This window comes from Fukomys damarensis, unplaced genomic scaffold (genome assembly GCF_012274545.1).
Source record: "Fukomys damarensis isolate Sample0158 unplaced genomic scaffold, DMR_v1.0_HiC HiC_scaffold_18, whole genome shotgun sequence".
Taxonomy (NCBI): domain Eukaryota; kingdom Metazoa; phylum Chordata; class Mammalia; order Rodentia; family Bathyergidae; genus Fukomys; species Fukomys damarensis.
In genome coordinates this window covers 40,083,450-40,109,601 of record NW_022900930.1, presented here as the reverse complement: position 1 = coordinate 40,109,601, position 26,152 = coordinate 40,083,450, and the positions used below count along the sequence as shown (strand labels likewise).

The following is a 26,152-nucleotide window of genomic DNA, read 5'->3' as shown; positions in this document are numbered from 1 at the left end:
TTTTGTAAGTCTGTGCTCACTTTATTTACCAACAGCCATCTGATCACAATATTGGGATGATAACCAATATAATGTTATGTTTCTATATTCAGCCACTGCATTTAATTTTTCAATCAACTCTATTGAGGAATAATTTATATACAATGAAATTTATCTATTTACAGGTACAATTACATGTTTTTAAAAAAATTTACACAGTTGCCTAGTAAGAACCACAGTCCATCACCCAATTTCTGTTACTCAAATAAGATTCCTTGCACTTACAATTCAGCAATTTTAATATTGCTTTTCCACCTTTCTAATACTGCTCTGTACACAACTCTCTTGAGACACAGAGAGTAAATATTTTATTAAAAATGTATCACCCATTATGATGTGTCTGTTTCTACTGCTAGATTTTGAGTCCCTCTAGGGTCCTTAATCTGCTCTCATCACTGCCTTGAACACTACCTGCAACCTAGAACTCCTACTGCTCACTCCTCAGCTGGCACTGAGAGCCTCAAGGACCCTGGTTTCCAGGTGTTTTGGAAGAGTGTGCCTTCCTGCTGTGCTCCTTGGACATTCTCATAGATAATGCATCGCCTTTAAAATTTTTTGAATCAGGGAGCCTCCATCAACTCCAGGGGTCCTAAAAAGTGACAACTTGATGTAAATCCTGCCTTCCTATATTCCTTCACCTGACTGGACCTTGATATTTCACTGGGACAACATGCCATTTTTAGGGTAATTTTGAGATAAGAAAATGTCACAATGATCACAATAATAACGAGATTCAAGGTGGAATTTGGTATTCGATTTGTTCCCCATTCCTTTCCTGAATGTTTTGTAGCCCAGCATGCACAGGGCAGAGTGCTGAGTCAGTGAAGTGGAGCAGCTGTTCTTTGATCTGAACCACGAGGTGCCTTCCGAATTCCATTAGACATCGTGATAGGAACCTGAGTAACTACCAGTTCTGCTGAGGTTACCTACCAATCTTGGCTACTCATTGAGAAACCGGGACTTAAATGAGCAGAGGGGAGCCTGTCGCACAAGATACCACCCAGTTGGGCAAAAGGGAGAGATTGCTTTGGTTGATACTGGCAAAGAAGTAGAGGCAGAGGTAGGGTTCACCTTGCTTTAGAGACATTCAAAGGTGGATACATGTGGTTTTCCTATACAGGGAGGAAAGAAGAACAGGTTCATCTTCCCAGCCCTTTACTTATTCACAAAAATGTTATGTTTTGTTGTGGAGGATTTGAATGGTGAGACTTGGGGAATGTGCCATATATCAGAGAGAACAGAGCTTTGAGGTAGCACTTAGTTTGGATTTATCGCATAGGCTTTCAGGGTTAACTGCTATGGAGAAGTGTGGGGTTTCCTGATATTTCTTTCTTGTGTTTACGCTTTCCTCTGTATCTACAGGATTCTATAATCAAGGACTACCAGAGCTAGGATGGATTCAAGGCATGCATTGCAAAGCTCCAGACTGTTTTGCTCATCCCAGTCTCCTACTCCCTAAATGTACCTTCATGTCTTGCATTTTCTGGCCTAGAGCAAGCTTTGAGATTGGCACAGAAAGATACTGAGACCTATAGAAGTGCTGTAGGCTACCTGGGGTTTACAGTGGAATTTTAAGAAGAGCAGGAACTCAGCCCCAAATGTCTTGAGAGATAAACTTATCCAGAAATAGTGATGAAGGTGCATGTAAATGTATTATCAGCATATGGCTGTTGTAACAGAATGCTACAAACTGAGTAACTCTAAAAACACACAAAAAATTTTGCAGCCATGGTATGAGGTGGTACCTTCAGCACTCTGGGTGCCTGAGGCAGCAGGATCACAGCTTTGAACCTGGTTTGCCCAACTTAGCACGAAGTATCTGAAAATTAAAAAATTAAATAAAGGGTGGGAGGAATAGCTCAATGCTAAGGCCCTGTTTTTAGTTGCATTTAGTTGTTCAAAGCAAACAAGTAAAAACCCACAAAATTATTGTCTCGTATTCTGGGGTCTAGAGGTCTAAGGTACAGCTGTGACATAGTTTGCTTCCTTCCAAGGAGGATCCTTGGCTTGCAATCACATTTTCCCTTTGTCTTTTATACATTCTTTGCCTTCTCTGTGTTTGTCTCCTTTCCGAATTTCCTTTTTATTAAGGACATCAGTCATATTAAATTAGGCCCTGCTCTAATGACCTCATCTCAGCTTCATCATACCATTTCCAAGTAGTCACATTCATGGGTGCCATGAGTCTGTTGTCTTTTGGGAAGGAAGATACAGTTCAACTGATAATACTAGCAGCAGCATTATAAATACGAAATGGACAAGATGGCAGATTAGGAAGCTACAGACCCCTTTTCTCTCGTGAAAACGTTAAATAACATTGAAGTCTGAATAAATTAACTTCATATAAACTCTAGAGACCAAAGATCTATAGCAACCAGATGAACTTGGAATCAAGGAAAAGACACATTCTAAATGTTAGGAAATTTCAGAGCAGTATCACTCTCCTTTACTACAGCCCTGCCCTGGCTTGGTGTGTAGTCTGGAGCAAGGAGCACCATTTCTGCTTCCCTCCTTTGGGATGGATGGAAGGGAGCCAAGCTTGTTTACAGCACTGTGGCCTGTCTGTCACCTGCCTACAGTGATGTTTTGTTTAGTTTTCCTGCCCGACACAGACGTCCAACAGAGTGGCAGTATAATTTGAATGTCAGACTGGCAGAAGCCACAGATGCCATGGCACTGGAAAATATCAGGAGGGTTAAAGCCTGCACACACCACCACAAAGCAAGAGGGTGCAGGCAGAGGAATACAAAACATGAATTAGTCAGACTTTTGCATTATAAACAAATGTCAAAGAAAGTCACTTTAAAGGAGAGCAAGTTTGTTTCAGCTCCTAGTTTCAAAAGTAGTAGCAAGAGAGAAAGGAAAAGAAGAAATAGTTGAAGCCATGATGGCTGAGAGTTACCCTCAAATGTCAGAGAACAAAACATAGATGCAGATATTCTACTAAGTAGAATAATTGCGGGCTGGGGATGTTAGAGGGGACTTTAAATGAACAAGACAGATGACTTCTCTATCAGGAAGAAGGCAAAACAAACAGACGACACTATCCTGGCTCAAAGAAGCCCTCTTTAAACATATATACATGTATACAATGAACTTAAATGGAATAAAACATTATGCCAACACTAATCAAAATATAATGGGAGTAGCAATGTTAGTTTCAGGCAGAGCATACTTCTGAGCAAGAAAACTTATTAGGAATAAAAATGGCTATTAAACAATAATAAAGGAGTTCTTCAAGAAGTCATAGCAGTCTTTAATGTGTATGCATCTAATACTAGTGTCAAAATATGAGGCAAAAATTAACTGAGAGATTTTAAAAGCTCTCTGTAAGAAATTGACAGATTCCACAGGCATAATGTCAGTAAAGACATCGTTGAATTCAACAGCACCGTCAATGAACTGGATATAATTGACATCCATGGAAGACTTAATTCAATAACAACAGAATACCTATTCTTCTCAAGATCACATGGAATATTTGCTAAAATAGATCACAGTTCTGGGCCAAAGAAAAAAGCATACAGTATCATAAATGGAATTAAGTTAAAAGTGGAGATCATAAGTGGAATTAAGTTAGAAATCAACAAAACAATAGCTATAAAAATCCCTAAATATTTGTATATTAAACAGTGCACTTTTAAATAATACATTGGTAAAAAAATAAATAATTTATTGGTGAAAGAACTCTTGAAGTAAAACTTTACATTTTATCTAAATGAAATTTAAACTTACCATAATTCGTGGGATGCAATATTTGAAGAATTTATTACAAAAAAAGAAAGATATCAAATCCATAATTGAAATTTCTAACTTAGGGAACCAGAAAATTTAGAACTATTTAAGATCAGAATTAAGCAGAAGAGAAAAAGAAATTAAAAGTAAGTCAGAAATCAATGAAATTAAAATCAGGGAATTAAGATAGTTAACAAAACCAACAGCTAGTTCTTTGAAAAGATCAATAAAATTGATAATGTCTTACTACGCTAAGATAAAAGTATGAAGACTTAAGATAATAATTTTAGTTATGCAAATGGTGAGGGGAAGTAGAACAGCAAATCCCCTGACTCTGACAGGATAGTAAAGATATGGCCAACATTCCTACCCTGCAGATTTGATCAAGGTGAAATAGCTCAGTGTCCTGAAAGGCATAGTTACCCCAAACTCACCCAAAATAAATAAAAAGTTTAATTAGGTCTGCACCTATTAAAGAAGTGGAGTTTGTAATTAATAACCTTTTCAAACAGCACCACACCCAGATGCTTTTCTTGTTGAATTCTGCCAAATAATTACAAAACAAATTTTATCATTTCTCTACAATCTCTTCCAAAATATGGAAGCAAGGGAACACATCTTACCATGTTCTGATAAGCTACCATTGCTATAACCAAACTAGAAAAAGACAATAAAAGAAAAAGTACAGACCAATATCTCTCATAGACATAGTTATAAGATCCTCAACAAAATTCTCAAATCAATGCAGCAGTGTATATAAGAGTTATTCTCTGTGACTATGAGGAATTTATTCCAAGTGGCAAGACTTACTCAGAATTTGAAAATCAACTAATGACGTGGATCACATGAACAGGATAAGTAGTAAAAATCACACAACCTTATCAACAGATGCAGACAAAGCATTTCACAAAATTCACTACCCATTCACGATAAAAACTTCAGCAAATGGGGAGTAAAAATTCTTTTAACTTATTTAGAACAGCTATAGGAAAATGACAGCAAACACCATACTTACTAGTGAGAAACTCTAGTCTTACCTGATAAGATCAGAAACAAGGCAAGGATGTCCCATCCTACCACAACAAGCTTTGAACATTTTACTGCAAGTCCTAGCTGATGCAGTAAGAAGGAAATGTACTGTGTACAGACCTGGAAGAAAAAAAGTTTAAGTATCTTTGTTTGCAGATTGCATATCTATGTCAAAAATAAAAAACAATCGACAACCTCCCCCATAACAAAGAATTCTTGAGACTAAAACTAATATGTAATTTTTACAAAATTACAAGATAAAAGATTAAAATCTGAAAGTCAATTGTATTTCTCGTATAACAGCAATGAATAAGTGAAGTTTTTCATTAAAAACAATACCATTTGTATCAGTACTCCCCGTAGTGAAATGTTCATGCATAAATCTAAAAAAATGTGCTCAATTTGATGAGAAAACTAAGAAACTCTTGAGGAAGAAATCGAGGAACTGAATAAGTGGAGATTGCAAGTTCGTTCGTGGATAGGTGATTCAGTACTATCAAAATGTCCATTCTTGGGCCAGGGATTTAGCTCAGCGGTTCGGTGGCCTGCCTCGCGAGTGCAAGGACCCGAGTTCGATCCCCGGTACAAAAAAAAAAAAAAAATGTCCATTCTTGTTTTGTCTATACATTCAGTGCAGTCACAGTTTTAATTCTAGCAAGTTACTTTGTGAATGCCAGAAATGCTTTTTTTCCTTTCTTTAAACTGGTGGATTTCACCTTATCCTTTACTGTCCAACTCCAGTTTCATAGTCTCTGTGTTGATTTCCCATTGTGTCCAGGTTAATACTTCATTTCTTTCTGGAAAATGTGTTTTGTCATCTCTCCATTATTATTCCCCATGCCTTGTGCCACACACATGCAGACCCACAAATGCCCTATGAATTTATGGGTGATTTCAATATTTGATTCACACATAGCTGATCCTTTTTTTTTTAATAACAACTTTGGAGTTTGTGTTTGTGTAACACTGGACAAAGCTAAATCCCTGTGATGAAACTTAGCAATATCGGGTAATTCAGAATCTGCTCAGTGACTGGATCGACTTAACAGTGGCAACTTTTTGTAAATTTTAGGAATTATTCTTTCTTGTGGCATTCTGGGGAAATGTAAAATTCCAGTGGAGCTTTATGATTTCTTTCCTACATTCTTTGTCTAAAAGCCACCTGTCCAAAGTAGCATAGCACATGAGAAATTCATGCTTTATACCTGGCTTTTAGAAAGAACAAAGAAGTCGAAAGGTTATCTTCTGTCAGCACTAGAACTGTTCCCATTTTTGATTTGAGAGGCATCATCAAAGTCGTGATGGACTCGCGCTCCCTTTGAATCGGGCCGCCGTCCGCTGTGAAGAGTGCTGTGGGGAACTTCTTCGGTGGAAGGTGCTGAGATGATCGGAATCTTAATAGAAAATAACCTCTCAAAAATGTGTTTAAAGTATTCACGTATGAATCATTCTTTTAAAAGCAAGGCAGAGAGTTCTACTGTGTCTTCTGCATTTTACCTTAACAAAGTTATGTCATCCTTAGAAATGCCTCAATTATTCAGATTATGTAAGAAAATCCTAGAAGGCTGTTTACTATGGGAATGAATGCACTTTCCTTATAGGGTTCTTTGTCATCCATATTGTACTGACTTATCTCTTCCCCTATACATCATTGAAACAGCCTCCTCTTATGAAGACAGTCACATTTATTTTATTCTTTAAGAGCTTTTATTTATTTATCGGGGGGGGGAATTTAGACAAAGTCTCTCTGTCCTTGAATTCACTATGTAGCCCAGGCTGGCCTTGAACTTGCAGTGATCCTCCTGCCTCAGCCTCTGGAGTGCTAGCATTACAGGCATGCACCACCACATCCGGTGTCAGTGACATTTATAATGTCTATTTAAAAATAAATAAGTAGAATCCTGTGATGACACAGTCAGGAATAACATGAATCCATGCGTAAGGATACCAGTTCCTTTCCTCTGTTATCTGTCTCAGCTAACAGTTGCTATGCATTCTCAGAAAAAGGGAGATGTTTTGATAAAAGGAGCAAAGGGCGCCCCATACAGTGAGGTGTGAGAGAGGGAAAATCTTTCCATCCTGGCAGTTGCAGCCAGTGTAGATCCATGTGCTGTTCATATCTTTATGATCACAGTTACCACCAGATGGCACCAACCCTCACGTGGGCAGAGGACAGATTTTTACCTTCCATGGTCATTCATTACGTTTCACAGTATCGAGAATATCTGTTTTGCAGGATTAAACATATTTGTTAGGACTTTATTGTGCATATTTCATATTGCATATTTTTCCATGTATTTTTCTAGTTCAATGTCTTGGTTTTTAACACTCAAATGTCATAAATACACATAACAGTAGCCCTGCCCAAAAGTAATGTGACTCACTTTCACATACTCATATGTAATTTGAAAGTTTTTAGTAGCCACCTTATAAAAGTAAAACAAACTGGTGAAATTAATTTTAAATCTATTTCATTGGATTTTTATTTGATCCTATTTATGAGACTGTGATTTCAATATATAATTAGTATAAATCTTGAAATGTTGTTTGTACTATTTGTTTGAGAAATCAGACTTAATTTCAGTTAGGACTTGCCAAATCTCAACTTCTCAGTACAGTACCCATATGTATGGCCAGCAGCTACACATTAGAGACTATACTGCTATGACTTTTTTTTTGGCTGTTCTTTATATAGGAAAAAATTCATATTTTACCCCCTAAAACTCAGTATCATATTTTAAACAAGACAGTATGTGGAGGAAGTCTCAAATGACTTACATGCAATTATTAGAATATCAATTGTGCATAGTCATTTTGAAAAGTGCGCTCACATTTAATAAAAAATTCTGTTGGGCTGGATGTTGCTAGTCCGTCGAGGAACTTTATTTTAGCATGCTAAACATATATTTAAAAGCATAATTATTTGGTGTGTATAAGCAGTATTTTAATCATTTTTATATCATGCACAAATAATTACCTATAAGTATTTTTACTTTTCAACAGCTATTATATATTCCTCATGTGGAGTTGGTCACATACAAAAATACATCTTAATTCCTTTCCTATCTCCTTTGCGAGCTCTCCCTCCTCATTAGCTCCCCCTCGCTCTATCTCTTGATCCTCTTCTTGTTTGAGAAGGATTTGTCTCCCTACTGCTGAGTATCTTTTATTTTGCTCTTTATTTATAATTTGGGTTTCTTGTATAAGAGAAACCATGTGATATTTAAGCTTGTGTGTCTGATCTGCTTCATTTAACATTATATTGTCAAGATGCATCCATTTTGATATTTTCCTTTGAAGCAGAGTAGTACTCTTTTGTGTATAAACACTGCCTTTTCTTTATCTGTGCATCTGTTGATGGACATAGAAGCCACTTTCAAGATTTGACTAACTGTGCTGCTATAAACATGAATATGAATGTATCACTGTAATGTGGTATCTTTCATCTTTCAGGAAGATACCTACAAAGAAAATAGCTGGGTCAAATGGAATTTCTATTTTTAATTCTTTGAGGAATCTCCATACTGATTTCCATAGTGATTGTACTAGTTTATATTCCACCAACAATATAAAAGTGTTCATTTTTTTCCTGCAGCCTCTCCAGCTCTTTTTGCTATTTGATTTATTGATCATCGTCATTGGATAAACTTTAGTGTGATTTGTATTTGCATTTCTCTAATGGCCAGTGATGGTGAGTGTTTCTCCATGTGTTTATTGGCCATCTGTATTTATTTCTTCTTCTCTGAAGTGTCTGTTTATTTCACTTGCCCTTTGTTTGATTGGGTCTGTCATTTGGTGGTGTCTAATTTGTTTTTAATTCTTTATATAATTTAGATATAAGTGCTCTATCTAAGCAATAACTAACAAAAATCTTTCCCATTTGGTAGGTTGTCTCTTCACTCTGTTAGTGGTTTCTTTTGCCATGCAGAAGTTTTTAATTTGATATGATTCTATGTGTTAATTCTTGGTATTATTTCTTGTGCAGTTGGGGTTCTGTGGAGATAGTCCTGTTTACACCTATGACTTCAAGATTTTTACCTATTTATCTTACAGCAAATTAAGTGTTTCTGTTTTAACTTTTAGATACTTGATACATTTTGATACTAGTTTAGTACATGGGAGAAACGGGGGCCTAGATTCAATCTTTTGCATGTAGATAGCCAGTTTTCCCAACACTATGTATTACAATGACTATCTTTCCTCCAATGTGTGTTTTTGGCCTTGTCAAAGATCAGATAGTTGAATGTGCTTGGGGTTGTTTCTTTATCCTGTGTTCCAGCAGTGGCGAACCTGTGGCAGGCACAGCTGGCTATTTGTCATCATTGAAAACTCTAAAAGATTCACCGTCCCAGCCCTCTGTTCCACTGATCTTCATGTCTGTTTTTGGATCAGAACAGTACCTACATTGTAGGAAATTATTTGGGGTTTATATCTAATACCTTGTATCTCTTTTCCCCTTCTTGTTATACCCTCAAAGCACTTTGTTACCCAATATATAATATGCAGGAATGGATTATTATATTTACATTAAGCAGGACCTGTCTATAGTGTCAACTCTATAGTTCAGAGCTTTTCAATTTCTATTTGTGTTCACTGGAATCCTAGGATTTTTCTTAGCATTCAGGGTTCTACAGTCTTTTGACCCTAAATTAAGTTTTAAATATGTGTTCTAAACTGTTTTCCACTCGAAAATACATACACTAAGTAAGTACATTTAATAGATTTTTATACATCAGTGTATTGATTTCTGGCCCAGAATTCAACATAAGTTTTTATTGCCTCTCTGAGTTTGCATATTAGGTTATTTAAAACAAGACATTTGTCACTTGTAGCTATTTCTCTTTATGAATCAAAATGTCCACAAAACTGTATAACAATTGAAAATTCAAATACTAATTCTTATTTAATCTATGTTCTGTTTTTCTTTTTAAAATAAGAAATTATATTCTCAGTATGATAAATGTATCATAATAAATGTATCAGTGTCAAATACCACTCTATGGAAAATGAAAAACAAAAGACCACAAAATTCATTTATTTTTGCTCTCAATTTACTTTATGAAGCCATGGATTTTAAATGCCTTCATTTATCAATTATTTCTTTATATAAAACATTTGATAAATCAAAACAATATCTAAGGGTGTATTTCTTATGTTTATCAGGTGTAATCTAAAGCAATAAAGTGACAAAAATAAGGACCTACTTTTTATAAGCAAAGTTGGAAGTTGGTACATTCATTCTCAAATAGATTTTAGGTTGCTAATATAAAAAATACTTTATAAAAAATTGTAAGTTGCACTGACATAAAAATTGATCTACAACATGGTGATCCTCTATACACTGTTTGAGTGTGAACTTGGAATTCATTTTCTCACTGCAAGGGATTTTTATTTTTAGTTTTTATTTAAATTTAGGTTATAACATTGCTAAATCTTTTGTTTACTCAATTTAATTGGCGAATAGCAATTCTGTTTGTTCATGCTGTACAAGGTGATTATTTTAAGCCACATGAGACTGGAAGAATCACCAGTCTAGTGCTTTCTATCCTTGGATCAGCATCTTTCCCATCTCTGTTCCCCTTCCTCTCCCAGCCACTGATAATGACATTTTTACACCTTTTTTCCAATAAAATTCCCCTTTTAGATTTCACATATAAATGAGATCTTACAGGTTTTTTTTTTTCTTTCTAAGCACAGTTCATTATATTTTATATTTAGCACAATGTCCTGTGTTCCAGCCAGGTCATCAGGAATGCCAGGTGACCCTTCTTTATCAAGGCGGTGTATTACTGCCTCATGCATAGACTAACCCCCTCTTCTTTGCTGGGAAAGCACTGTAATTCTCCCAGTGGGTGCCTGAAACTATTGGATAGTATTGAACCATATTTGTACTCTCTCTTCTCCTGTACATACACACCTGTGATAAAGTTTAATTTACAAAGTAGGCACAGTAAGAGATTAAAAAGAATAATAAAATATAGCCACTTTAACAATATAGATAAATAAAAGTTGTGTAAATGCAGTCTCTCTCTCTTTCAAAATCTCTCAGTGTATTTTACTCTCCCTTTCTCTTGTGATGATGCAAGCCATGGTTCAGACTGCAGTTGATCGACAGATTAACTAGCACCTTAGAAGGGCAGCAGCAGACAGGGGAGATCTGCTATAGATGCCAGGTTTTCTTCAGCTGTGCATCCACCCATGGGCTCTGTGGTTGCTTTCCTATCTCGGCTACTGGGAATAACCCTGAAATAAATATGGAAGCGCAAATAAGCCTTCAACAGATGAGTGTCGGTGCTTTGGGTGTATACCCACAATTGTGATTACTGTTTTTTGTGGTAATTCTGTCTTTAGGCTTGTGGATGATTTGTCTCCAGTTTTTCATAATAGCTGTACTAATTTACATTCCCATCAAAATGTATGAGGGTTCCCTTTTCCCCACATCCTAGCTAATAAAACTTATCATTTTTGACAGTAACAATTCTAACAGATGTGAGGTGACATTGTGTGGTTTTATTTTTTCCGCTCTTAAATTTTTTCTTAGTTTTTATTAATTTGAGTACATGTTTACAGTACATAGTGATTACATTCCTCCTGGGGAATTGGAACATGTGCATAACACATCTTCATTCTTTATAACAGCCCCCACTCACCCTTCCCTCCATCTCTTGGTCCCCTTCTCTTTTGGAAAAGATTTATCTCTCTTTTTCCTGTTACCTATTAATTATTTCACTCTTTATTTATATTTTGGGTTGTTCGTATAAGAGAAACCATGTGATATTTGAACTTGTGTATCTGACTTACTTCACTTAATGTTATGGTCTCGTGGCGCATCTGTTCTAAAAATGACTGAAGTTTATCTCCTTTTCAGTGGAGATAAACTCTTTTATGTCTATATAACCACTGTCTGTCTGTTCATGGACACAGACTGCTTCAAAGATTTAGCTATTCCAAGACCTGTCATGTAAAGTTACAAGAGCCCAGTAATGAATGTAACTGTACTGTATACCTAGAATGTACCAATAAACTCAATAAAAAGAAAAAAAAGATTTAGCTAGGGCCGGGGATTTAGCTCAGCGGGTCGGTGGCCTGCCTCGCAAGTGCAGGGATCTGAGTTCAATCGCGGGTACCAAAAAAAAAAAAAAAGATTTAGCTATTATGAACTGTGCTGGTATAGACACAGGTATACATATGTCGCTATAATATGATGTCTTTCACTCTTTGGGGAAGGGCACTAGAAGGGTTGAGTAGAAATTCTGTGATTAGTTTTTTTTGAGGAATTTCCATAGTGATTGTACTAGTTTACATGCCTACCAATAATAGAGAAGGGTTCCTTTTTCCCTGCAGCGTCACCAGCATTTATTATTTGATTCTTTGATGATAACTATTCTTTCTGGAATAAGATGGAATTTCAGGATTGTTGTAATTTGTAATTCTCTAATGGGCAGAGATGTTGAACATTTTTGTCACATATCTATTAGCCATTTGTATCTCTTTTGAAAAATGCTCTCTGCAGATTTTTGAATCAGATTATTTTCCTGCTAATGAATTATTTTACATACAGATAGCAGTCCCTTTTAGATGTGTCACTTGCAAATATTTTCTTCCATTTCAGAGGTCATCTCTTCACTCTTAAGTGTTTTCTGTGCTTTTTAGTTTGATAGAATCCCATTTGTCTGTATTTGTGTTTGCTTTCTATGTTTGTTTTACAGTCCTGTATTAAAAAAATTGCCTAGACCAATGTTGGGGAGTTTTTCTTCCTCTGTTTTCTTCCTCTGCTTTTACAGTTTTAGGCCTTGCATTTAAGTTTTTACCTATTTTGAGTTGAATTTTGTGTATGCTGTTAGGTAGGGTCCAGTTTAATTATTGTGTTTCAGTATTCAATTCTCCCATCATCATTTTTAGTAGACTGTCCTTGCTCCATTGTGTGTTTTGGCATTTTGTCAAAAACAAATGGAGTAGAAATATTTGGATTTATTTGTGGGCTCTCTGTCCTGTTCCATTTTTTAGTGTGTATATTGGTCAGCTTTCCTGTTACTGGGATAAAACTAGGGGAGAGATTTTTTATTTTGGCCCATGGTTTCAGAGTCTTCAGTCCGTGGTCCACTGGCTCTCAGATGGAATCCCATGGTGGGGAGGTGTGGCAGAGGAAGCTGCATAACATATGGTATCTGCAAAGTAGAGAGGAGGAAGAACTCTTACAGGAGCCAGATCTAGTCCCCAAACTGACACCTTCATGACCCTCTCCCTCCATCTGGGCCCCACCTCATACTAGCCCATTCATCTTATTGACGAAGTTCGTGCTCTCCCAGTCCAGTCACCTCTCCAAGAGTCTCTTAATCTCAAGTTGAGAGCCAAGGTTGACTGACACAGTGCTTCTGTCTTTATTATCATTACTGTTTTGATCACAACAACTTTATAGTATACAGTCACCCTTACATAGCTATAGATTTGGCATCTGTAGATTCAGCCAAACCCAGAGTGGAAATTTTAAAAGAAGCTATGTATGTTTTGGACATGTACAGATTTTTTTTGTTACCCCCTAACAATGCAGTATAACAGCTGTTTACATAGAATTTACGTTACATTCATGTAAGTAATACAGAGATGATGTAAAGTACACAGGAGGCTGTGCATAGGCTATATACAAATACTGTACCATTTAATATGAGGAACTTGAGCATCTGCAGATTTTGGTGTCCATGGGGAGTCCTGGAACAACTCCCCCCTGCTACTAAAGGATGACTGTTTTCAGTTCTGGGAGTATGGTACCTACAGCTTTGTTCTTTCCACTCTGACTTGTCTATCTAGAGTCTTTTCTGGTTTCATAGGAATTTTAGGATTATTTTTCTACTTCTCTGGTAAATAGCATTGAAATTTTGATGGTATTTGCATTGAATCTCTAAGCCCACTTTGGTAGAATGGATATTGCAATGTTAATTTGTGTCCAGTACATGAACATTGATCATGTTGTCTTCAGTTCCTTTCATTGTTTTCAGTGTACAGCTCTTTCACCTCCTCGGTCAAATTTATTCCTGATTAACTTTTTGGATGTTATTGTAAAAGGAATTGTTTTCTGAATGTCTTTTTAAAAATGTTTGTTATTACTATGTAGAAACACTACCAATTTTTGTCTGTTGATTTTGTAACCTGCAGCTTTACTGAATTCATCAGGTCTATGTTTTGTGGTGAAGTCCTTAGGATTTTCTGTATGTAAGACCCTATCATCAGCATATTGACACAGTTTTTCTTCTTTTCCTCATTGGATTGGATACCTTTTTGTTCTGACTGCTCTAAGTAGGACTTCCAGTCCAATATAGTAGAAGTACAAGTACAGTAGAGTAGAAGTACAATGTGTTGTCATCTCTTGGCTGTTGCTGATCTTGGAAGGGAATCTTTCAACTGAATATGATGTTGGCTGGGGGATAGAACAGTATGAAACTTACTGATAACATTAGAATAAATTATTAGAGAGGTAGAAATCTCCTTTCTGGAATGGGTTGATTCCAATCTGTGAAAGATTTATTGTAATATACTTGATATTGTTGTCAGATGGTGTTTGCAAGCACAGATCGTTCTTTACTTTAAAAGTATAAAACTAGAAACTAGGTGAAAAACTTGTGTATTCATAAAATGAAATAGTGCTACACAATCATAGAGAACAAACTATTGATTCATATGACAATATGGATGAATTTTAAATGTGTTTTGTAAAATGAAAGTAGCCATTGCTGTGGCCTTCTAGGAAAGACAAGATATTATGGTCATGGAAGACACTTAAGTATGTGGGTGCTAGGAGAAGACCAAAAAGTGCTGTAAATATCCACATTTACATATTTAGAGAAGAATTTAAAATAAATGATTTTATTTTATAGGCAAAGATCCATTTATGAATACTAATGTTAGTGGGTAAAAAAAGAAGAAAGAAGGTGCTTTTATAGTTAACAAAACATCTCCCCAAAAACATTTACAAAAGAAAATAGTAAGTTTGTAGAATAAAATCCTTTCAGAGGCTACCTTAACCAAGTAATCATGGTGAATATTGCTGCAAACCTACAACACTTCAATCTGGTGCATCAAGATAGGTAACATCATCTATGTTGTGTGCCCAAAATTGAGCCATCTTCTAGGCACGAGAAAGCAGAAGACAAGCCTCAGCTGAAGATAACCTGCAAAACCATTAACCAGTGGTCTTCAAAATGTCCAGGCCACACAGGACTATTATAGACCAGAAGACCTGACGAGTAAATGCACTGTGAGGTCATTGATATGGTTCTAAAATAGAAAAATAATTAGTTTTAGAAAGCTGGGGAATACTAAAAAAAATCTCAGATTAATTCATAGTATTTTACTAAAGTTAATTTCTTAGTTTAGAAAATGTATTGCAGTTACAGAAAATTGTAACAGGAGAAGCTGGGCATATGGAAACACAGTGTACTATCTTTTAAGCTTAAAATGGTTGTACAATAAAAGTAAAATTTAGATGTTTAAAAGGTCAGTTTTACTTTCCTAGCTCTCACATTTATTTATAAAATACCAGTGGAGCAAAAAGGCTATTTTTCTATGATTACCACCATTCTTAAACAAGCTTTTAAATGATTTATTTACTTTATGATTTATTTAAAAATATATTTTGCTGGTTATTTTGAAATTTTAATAAAAGATTCAGTAATCTAAATTCAATTTAAAAATACAGACAAGAGTTTAATTTTTTTTTAAATCTGGAAATTGAAGCAGCTAAGACAAATGCTTTTATTATGATGTTTTATTTTTCAACCATATAGTAGATCTTGTTAGATTTCTTCCACTGCTCCCTCCCTTTTACTAAACTAATGCAACCATCCGTCTTCTGCATCTGTGCTTATTGTATGTTATGATTTCAGATTTAAATTTGCTGTTGTTGATGAACAGTGACTTAGGAAAGCAAATAGGGCTTCTCTTTTTTGCGGGGTGGGTACCAGGGATTGAACTCTGGTTCTTGCACTTGCGAAGCAGGCTGCGGAACCCCTGAGCCAAATCCGGAGCCCAAATAGGGCTTCTCTTAGCGGCTAATAAATGCCCCAAACCTTCATGGTTGCAATAAGTAGCACATATAAGATGCCAAAGCATTGTGAGTGGCCCTATTGTCCTAGTCTACTGGCAGCTTCACCTGGAGCTTTGATACTAGGAACTAGCCTGGTTATTTGGCAGACATAGTTATTCACTGGGCTCAATCTGTAATTCTTTTGTTGTTTTCTATATGTGAGCCACTATGCTAGGCCCTGCAAAACTACAAAATTCAAAAATCATAATCCCTGTCAAAAAGATGTTGGAAAAGAAACAAACATGAAAGCATTATTAATACCATGCAAATAGAGAAAAGACTTCAGAGATGTGATGATCATTACCTTTCTTATCTTTTTTTCTTTTCTATTTGGTCTTGGGGATACATTTGTTGAACCCACTGTCTTCTTATGTATAACATCAAATACTAATTTTGGTCTTGCAAGATTATCATGATCATTAATACCTGGTGCATAAGGGACGCTCAGTGATGGTAGCTATGGTTATGGTGGTTGTTGAGAAGACTGATTGGCCACTACAAAGCAGAAGAGTCATCCTCCGGTTTTTTCCCAGTGGGTATTGTGGTAGATTCCTGGCTCAGTCTTTGTGTCGTCTTTCTTTCAGAGATGATGAAGAGAAAAAAAAATCTCCCTCAGAAGGTACTGATGAGAAGGCAAATGGAACACACCCAAAGACCATCAGTCGCATCGGGAGCACCACTAACCCGTTTCTGGACATTCCTCATGACCCAAATGCTGCTGTGTACAAAAGCGGGTTCTTGGCTCGGAAAATCCACGCAGATATGGATGGAAAGAAGAGTAAGCATCACTTGTTGTCATTTGCGGTTTCATCTATTTCATCTTTAGGCACAGATATTGAAGTGAATTTTTCTGAAATAAAATCAAGGATGAAGAAAAATTCGAAATAAATATATGATATATAAATATATTGAAAGAAGTATTCTTCAAGTTTGAGCAAGCCTCTAAATCTAAATTTGCCTGGGGTGGTAGGTAGGAGAGAAGGGTCCAGTTGGTATCGGGACATTGAAGGAATCCTGTGCTGCGATTACAGGCATGCACTTCTAAAGGAGTCCAGTACAACCTTTCAGGCCTTAGTTAATTACCTTCATAATTTCTGGTTGGTTAGGGCAATTCTAAGTATCCTAGGGCTGGGTTTTTGTTTTTGTTTTTAGCAAGTTCTTCCAAGTTCCTAGTTTCAAAGGAACTGTTTTACCCTTCACTCCTGCTTCAGGACAGATGTAAAAATACATGAATAGATTGCTTACCACTGGGAGAGTTTACTTCTCTCTTCAAGGCAGGCATTGAGAGGACCCTAAAAGGTTTCAACTTCTTTAATTTCTATCCCCAACTTGCTACAATTTCCAAATCACTTCAGCCTGGGCAGATTATTCAGCTTTTCTAATATACAGGGAAATGCATGATTTCTAATAATAATTTGCTTAAGCTAAAATTCAACAATGTAAAAGGTATAGTTTGAGTGTTGAAAAAAAAAACAACAACCACACATATTTATATAACCACCATCACAATCAAGATAAATAGCATTGCCATATCTGGAAAATGTTCTGTGGTACCTTTTGTAGTTAATTCTTTTTCCTCTAATGCCAACCGATGACAAGGACTTTTTTTGTCTTTGGATTCTATATTCTTACCCTTTCTAGAAATGCAATAAGTGGAATTTATGTACAATAATGTTTCAGTTGGGTTTGCTCTTTGCAGAGTCAGCTATGATGTTGTGCACTGTGTGAACCATGAGCTTGTCCCTCTTTAGTGTTACGTGGCATCCTACTGTTTCAGCAGCCCAGTTCATCCACTCACCAGCTAGCCCTTTGGGTTGCTTCTAGCTTTTTGACTACTATAACATGAAGCTGATTTGAACACACACACCCATATGTGTGGGTGTGTGTGTGTGTGCCTAAGTTTTTGACTCTTTTCAGTAGTTACATAGTAGTGAGGGAATGTGATGTTAGGGTATATGCTAAGTATATGTTTACTAGAAATTTCCAACACGTCTTTACAGATCTGCTTTCCTGCCAGCTAAGTATTTTACATCCTCTTGACAAATCGATCCTTTTGTCGTTATAAAAGGACCCTCCTTACACCTAGTCACATTCTTTTTTATTTATTTATTTATTTATTTATTTTGGTATTGGGGATTGAACTCGGGTCCTTGCGCTTGCCAGGCAGGCCACCGAACCGCTGAGCTAAATCCCCAGCCCCCTAGTCACATTCTTAAAGATTACTTATTCTAAAATTCCTATAGCCACTTAGCTTCTTCTTAGATTTTGCATGCTATGGAACATTTTCTCCAACATTTATTAATCTATAATTTTGTCCTTGAAAATGTCTTCTTTTGTGTGGTATATTGGTGGGCTCTAGAATCTTTGCTTTTTAATTACAGTGTGTAGACTGATTATACTTATAATAATAATTGATACACTCAACTTTACATCTGCCATTTTGCTGTTTTTTTTTTATTTATTGCATCTGTTCATCTTTCCTCTTTTCCTTGTTTGTGATTATCTTTTATTGTTCTGTTTCTCTTTATTTATTATTAGCTGTACCTCTTTATTTGTGTTAGTAGTGGTTGTAGGATTTACTGCTTATTTAAATTATCTCAGCCTAACTTCAAATTATACCACTTTGCATATAGGTTGACATCTTTATAATTGTTGTTTTTCTTTCTTTCTCCCTACGCTTTGTGCTTTGTCACTCTTTTTAATTGTGTAAACCTCATAAAACTAACAATAACATATTGCTAATATTTTTCTTTAAACACAAACATGCTTTTTACATTTATCTTCTTGCTTGTAAGACATTGTGTCATGTTTTATCAGTCTGAGAAAGTCTGCATGTTTTACCTTAATTTAAACATTTGTGCTCAGTGAGTCTCAAATTTTGGGACAGTTGCTCTTTCTTTTTGCTTTCAGTAATTTAAAAATGTCGCTCCATTCTTCATTGTCCTGTGCGATTTCAGACCAGAAGTCTTCTTTTCATTCCTAACTTTGTTCTACTGTTCCCAAGCTTTGAGGATTGTTCTTTATCTCTGGTGTCCAGCAAGTTTGTATCATATAGGGTACGCCATTATACTTTTCATTAGGTTGTCTGTTTTGTCTTGTTTTTGAGTTTCTTGGATCTACTGGTTTGTTTATATTTTCTCCAATTTTGGAAGGTTTTCAGCCATTATTTGTTAAAGCACCCACCTTTTTTCCTGAGACTTGTTTCCTGAAACTTGTTTCCTGTGAGTTAGAAGTCTTTATACTATTCCAAAGGGCCAACTCTTCCTTGTCCTTTTAGTACTTTGTTTTAATAATTTTTGTTTGAATTTACTACAGTAATTTTCATTTCATACATGTAATATTACTTTGGAGATATGTGTGGAATCTGTTTTTTATCTTCCATTTCCCTCCTTAGTTCATGTATTCTTTTTTTTTTTTGTGGTACCAGGGATTGAACTCAGGACCTTGTGCTTGTGAAGCAGGCGGTGGAAACACTGAGCTAAATCCCAGGCTGAAGTTCATGTATTCTTAATGTCCTTGAGTACATTTATTATATTTTTAATTCCTATTTTAAAGTCTTCAGATCCCTTCCTCTGTCATTTCCAGGGCTGTTAAACAGTGGTTGATTTTTTCCCCTTTATTAGTTAATTCTACAGTCCATGATTTCCTTTTATTTTTTTATTCCTAGTCGTCTTTATTTTCAATGTCACACATTGTAAGGTTTTCATTTGGAAAGCCTCAAATTTCTTTTTAAAATGTTGGATATTCTTCCGGTCCCTAGGTCAGGATCTTGATGATTAATGAAATCCTTTAGGTGCTTGCCTGTATCTTTTGCTATCTTGGATCCGGAGCAGCTTCTCCTCAAGGACTGTCTTAGTCTCATTAGGAAGGCACCATCGCTCATCTTCAGACTACTAGATGTTCCTGTGTCACAAACTCTGCCCACTCTGACTGTGACACCTCAAACTATTCCTGAGCCTGTGTGAACTCTGAAGTTGTTCATCTCACTACTTGTTGGTGGTTCTTTCCCACGCTTTGGCTCGTTTCCTTTCCCTGGTGCTCAAGTCAGTGATCCAGCCAAGACTCAGGAGTTCTGCATGTCTCTGCAAACTTCTCCCCTGTTTTCCTCTGCTTTGCAGATTCTAGGCCCCTCAGTCTCACCAGACTCCCTGTTTAAGTCCTCAGCTCGGCATGACTTCAAGTTTTGTTCAGATGCCCTTTCACTGCTGGAGCTGAGCAGCTTTATTCAAGCAGTAAGGTGGTCGTGCCTCATTTGTCTCTATCTCTTCAGAAGTACAGTCCAGTGATAATGTTATTAGTGTCTAAAAGTTACATATGCATATTTTTCTAGCTATTTTAGTGTGATCAAACTACTCTAAGCTGGTTTTATCAGTCCCATTTGTTAAGAAATGTCTGTATAGTTGCCTCTGGCTCTAAGACCTAATATTTACTGAGCCTTGACTGTGATTAGGAATTCTAAGCAGAGTATAAGCAAGCCATTTAGATAAGTACTTGGAGATCCAGAAGGGGTTTGTTTCCTTCCCACCTAAGCTTCTCTTCCTCCTTGGGTTGAGCAGCCTTTTCTAAGTGTTAGGCTGCTTTTCTCTTTGAGAGATTATCATAAACAAGTCTGAGAGTTGTTAAATTAAGTATTCATATTTAATGTACAATAAATACATCACTTTATTTTCAGTACAAATACAATTTAGCGGAATAAATTAACAGTGGTGCTTTTGTAGGTAAGAGAAATAAATAATTTTGAGAAATCTGCAAAATGATACTTTTCCAAGCATGTAGACTTTTATTTGAGTTTGGTGTCGGCATAGCTAGACTTGTTTTACATTCGGACATCTATGTAAACATGACCATGTACTGAAATGACAGATGTTGCCACAAGTTTTTAAAATAAGTAAAGATTTGAGGTAGTCCTATAGAGAGATTATTTTTCCATAAAACATTGACCATCTTGTCTTGAAGGGACCACTTCTTCCAGTCAAGACTGAATACTTTTTCAGTGCATCCGTAATTATTCGGAAAATGTGTTTTAAACCTTGGAGGTTTTTTGGTTACATGTGTGTGTGTGTGTGTGTGTGTGTGTGTGTGTCTTTTAAAGATGTGTTCAGTTTATAAAATGCTACGTAGCAGCAGGAGACAAACCATGATTAAAAGTAAGTACCATATTTCACACAGAAGGTTTATGTTTACCAGAATCATTAAATCTAACATTAAGAGAAAGCTTTGCAAAGTCAAATTTGAAAAAAAAAATTACCTTCTGTGTTTTTTAAGAGTAAAAAATTTTGATACAAACAACTTAGTTTCATCAGTCCATTGTTAAATACTTTTAAAAACCAAGAAAGTGATGGTAAACAATATATCCAGAATATTGTTTCAAATGATCACAGTAATGATTAAATGATTACTTAGTATTAAAGCTTTTCAGTAAGCAGCCCATCTTTAACTCATTTAGTCTTTATGGTATGATACAATAATTTTATCCAAACTTTACAGGTGATGAAATTAATCTTAAACATTTTAGCTAAGGCTATAGTATAGAATCTTGAGGGACCACAATCTGAAACTAATCATAGTGTATTATCAAAAGCAATCTCTGTGGGGAAAATGCTTAGAAAACATGTAAGTTCCACATTTCTTGTGTGTTTGAGACAGTTTGTCATTTTGTAGTAGACATTGGATGACTAGAAGTCTCAAGCTAAAGCAGTAGAGTTTGAACATTTCTCTTTTACTTTGCAATCAATATAGTGCTTTTAAGAGATTGAATAGCATTAATTTAGTTAGGTATTTTCTGATTGACCGCAGTTTCCATATCCCCTTACAGCCACGTTACAGTCTCCCCATACAATAATTGCTTCTTTTCTGACTTCAGAATCATTTAAGGTATTGACTCTCCAACCTAGACTAACAGCGTGTTTGAGTATTTGGCCAATATATACATTATACATAGTGCTATACTTACACTGTAGTAGTAAAAATTAGGTAGTAATGAAGTGCCTATATATTTTTATTACCACAACCTATATAAGGTGAAAATACTGAATTTTTTATTTTCAACATGAATCAAGAATTTTTCCCATTCATAAATTTGTATTTTATAGACCTATATTAAACACAGCCTCTAATCCCCAATGATTTACATATGTGTGTAATATTTAGAATTTACAGTCACTTCTTGGCTTTTTGGCTAAGATCAAGTATGGAATTTACATATGGGTATATAATTAAAATTTATAAATCACTGTATCCAGCTTTAAGTAATACACTGTTAGCTAAGGTATCACATAAAATGTTCAAAATTGAGAGGAAGAAGTACTTTGGGGCATGATGACATTTTCCCAGATAACGAGATATAAATAGGAGACATTACAGTGGAAAAGAGAAAGCAGCAGTCTCTAGTATTTATGAAAACTTGCTGCATGACATAGGAATTAATTTAGATAATTAGGGACTACAAGAGTGCTTCTGTAAATGGTGCTGAGAAGTTTGTGCTGTATGTGGAGTGTGCGTTTACCTATTGTTTACTTGAGCCCTAACATAAAAATATTTCTCAGGTGGATTAAATGTGAAAGTTTAAGAAATAAAATCCTAAGATTTTTAGAAGAAGATGTAGAACAATTAACTCTATGATCTTTGGATAGAGGATTTCTTAAAATTTTTAAGAAATGAAAGTTAAAGAAAATATTAATACATATTTACATTAAAAGTAAAGATTTGGGGGATTTCACACCAAAACCTTGCTGTACTACTGAGCTGCACTACCGCACACCCAAGACCACTTTATATTAAAGTTTTATTTTAAAAATTTAAGACAGTATATAGGTGGAAAGAAGTTACTTGTACCATATTACTAATCAAGTATTAAAACCCTATATTGTATGTGAATCTTAATTAGAAAAAGGCATCACAGGAAATTTGTCAAAAAGTTGAAATATTCCATTCATGGAATAAAATAACTCAGATGATCAATACATAGACGAAGACGTACCGAAACTCACTAATTATCAGTGATACTTTAATGCTCAATACATGATGAGGTGTCATGTCACTCCTATTACCTTACCCAAAGTTTGAAAAAATACCAAATATTAGTAATGATTTAGAGAAATCAACTTTCTTTTACTCTATAATGCATCTCTGGTATGAATATTTTGGAAAGTAATTGGCAATAGGATACCCTTATAGGGTCTTACACGTTTCATGACAAGTTTTAAAAAATTCATAGAGCACCTGATTTCGTAGAAAATTTAGAAACATATAAGGATATTTTTCTCAGAATCTGACCAGGAAAAGTAACAGAAAACCCAAAATACAAAGTTCAGCATCAAGTAATGAAATCTCTCTGTGACTGCCATCACTGCAGTGCGATATCTGAGAACTTCATCACTGGTCTAGAGTTGTACTCACTGCTCACATTTAGAAAGGTGAACAGAAACGCGAACGGTTAAATCGTGGATACACAGGGAGTAAAGGGTGCAACGTGACCCTGTAAGAGTCCAGGTGAAAGAACTGAGTGGTGACCGTGGAGAACAGAGCTGAAGGGAAACAAAGGAGTGCAGTTATGCTTCTCTTACAGACAGATTAAAAGAGTCTACCTATAGCAAGGAAACAAAATAATGTCATCACTTACCTGTCAATTTAAAAATAAATTGGAAAATGCTGTGAGGTGAAGGTTATGTTAATTAACTTGATTAAAGTAATTATTTCACAGCATATGAGTGTAGTAAGACATCATACTGTATAAATATATAGTATTTTTAATTTGTGAGCAATCCCTTAATAAAGCAAGGAGAAAAATCCTCAAACATGCACAAAAATTGTCAACATACTTCCTTATACCATGGAGATTTATATATATATATAAATAAATAAAATAAAATGGGGTTGTAAAGTCTGCTAAATCCTCATCTGTTGCAGCAGAAATGCAATAAAGAATGTTTATAACCTCCTATGATATAGTGGAAGAAACACGTGGGGGGGGGTCTGAATGCAATTAACTACCAGAAAAAAAAAATAGCTCAAACATTAAAAGGTAGATTCTTCTGAAAAAATACTAGAGAAGTTGGCAAGAAGTGAAGAGGTTCACCATAGGGACATCTCACCGTAGTAATTTTTAAATATTTTAATCATATGATCATGTTGTTAGTATAGATTCTTCAATTGTTTGCCTACCCAAGATGAGTTCCTGAATTGAAATATTCTAATAACTTTTTTCTGAGGATGTGAAAATTCTTAGTGGCACATATTTCCCATGTCACTTTAAACACTTCCGGCTCAAGGTGTGCTGGGTAGCACCAGGAGGTTAAGGTGGTGCATTCACTGTAAAGGGATTTACACACTTGGCTGTCATCGAAAGTTTTGAAAATTTAGTCCCACATGTCAAATGTGAGAGAGTAGATGTTATTCTGAGTCACACCTACTGAAAAGAGAGTGTAGAATGGCAATGCAGGCAGAAATCTGTGCTATTGTATAACATTGGAATCAGCGACACTATAATTAAGAGATAATAAAAGTGGAATGGTTTTATCCCCCCCGCAAGACAGTTGTCTCCTACTGTTAGAGAAAGACTCTTTAAGAGAAGGTAAAGCAAAGCAATTATTTTAAAACTAGGCTAAAGTTTTCCCTTCACTTTCCACTTTGCTGTTGTTGGAAGGAGGGTGGATAATGAAGAGGTCTGAGCTCTAACACAATGTTTTTGAGAAGGCAGCCAGGAAGGGTGGCTCTGGAAGTCTCAGGTAGGCATCTGTCACACGACAGTCAAGTTGGGTGGAATTTCGGTTTCAGATGGGGTAAATCTCTTCACAATTCTACATGTGGCCTGAAAGAATAAGTATTAGATTCCATTTCGGTGGATTGTGTCTTTAATGTAAAATCTACCCTTTTCTGCAATAAAGTTGGTGAAAAGAGGCCACCCACCATTCTTCTCAGAAGCAGTACTTTTGACAGGGAACAGTGGAATATATAAACTGCCAATCTTTTAGCACCAAAAAAGTCTATGTGCAGAATCTCTGACGTATTTCTTTCTGAAAGAAGTATGCACAGTTTTCACTGCATCTGATTTTTCAGAACTGTTTCTATTTTTGCTCTTGACTTGCTCTGTTTACCTTTCAGTTTTTGATAGCTTTTAAGAGATAGAAGAAAATAAGTTTTGCAAATTGACTAATAATTTAATGTAGTGTATCATTTCCTTCAATAATCTGATGAAAATTTGAAATTAAAAACACAGCAAGAGCCAGGAATGTAGCCTAGTGGCAGATCACATGCTTAGTAGGCATAAGGCCCTGGGTTCAATCTCTGTCAACAAATTACCAATAATAACAATAATAATAATAATAATAATAATAATTATTATTATTATTATTATAATACTGTACAGGTACCTTCCTTATCCACAGGGAATATGTTTCAAGATCCTCAAAGGATGCCTGAAATTATAGATAGTAGTGAGGCCTATAATTAATGCCCTTTTCCATCTTAACTAAGCATTTGTCACCCACTATGGCTGTCACTTTTGTAGCTTGAGGTGCGACAGCAAAATTAACATGGATTCGTTTTTCATTTCATATATGGAAGGTTGAATCTTACCATAGATCTTAGCAACTTCATCGTATGATTCTTTTTTTCTTTCCGTAAACTTTTACTCTTCTTCTTAAAGAAGCACATTATGGCTTCTCTTAAGCAAGTTCATGCCTACTCTTGTGCTTTGGTGCTCTTACTAGGTAAAATAGGGACTGCTTGGACACAGTAGGGAGATGCAACAAGACCGAGATAAAGCATCAGAGGGTAGTGCTACCGAGACACTGCATGCACAGCATGGATAACTGGACAAAGGGATGATTCACTTCCTCACCGGATGGAGCAGGATGGCTTGAGATTACCTCATACAACTAAGTTTAGCCTGCAGTTCAGAAATTATGAATTGCTCTTTCCTGTAATTTTCCATTTAATATTTTTAGACTGCTGTTGATCATGGGTAACTGAAGCCATGGAAATTGAAAGCATAGGTAGGTAAGGGGAAACCTACTAGTTTCCTAAAGAAATTAATCCCTGTGATAAAAAGAAATGTACAAAAAGGTTGTCAATACACAGTACTGACTTAATTCAAGTTTTGAAAGTAGAAAAGTCATTGATTCATTTCAAAAAATATTTTGAGCACCATCTGTGCCAGTAATGCTCTTGGTGGAGAAGATGGACAGGGACAGGTTACACCTGAGTAGTGTCATTCAACTGAGAGCTGAGTACTGAATTGCAACAGGAAGGCCATGAAATCTGTGGTCA

The 26,152-nt window shown here is 35.8% G+C and overlaps 1 protein-coding gene across 5 annotated transcripts in view; it reads left to right on the top strand.

Moving 5' to 3' along the window:
* The window catches only part of Psd3 (pleckstrin and Sec7 domain containing 3), a 299,163-nt gene that overhangs the window by 197,793 nt on the left and 75,218 nt on the right, over window positions 1-26,152 (top strand). For all 5 annotated transcript variants that reach the window (XM_010624949.3, XM_010624969.1, XM_010624959.1 and 2 more), the window contains one exon: window positions 16,468-16,661. In XM_010624949.3, the coding sequence (XP_010623251.1) occupies window positions 16,468-16,661 (194 nt within the window). The remainder of the gene's footprint in view (window positions 1-16,467; window positions 16,662-26,152) is intronic.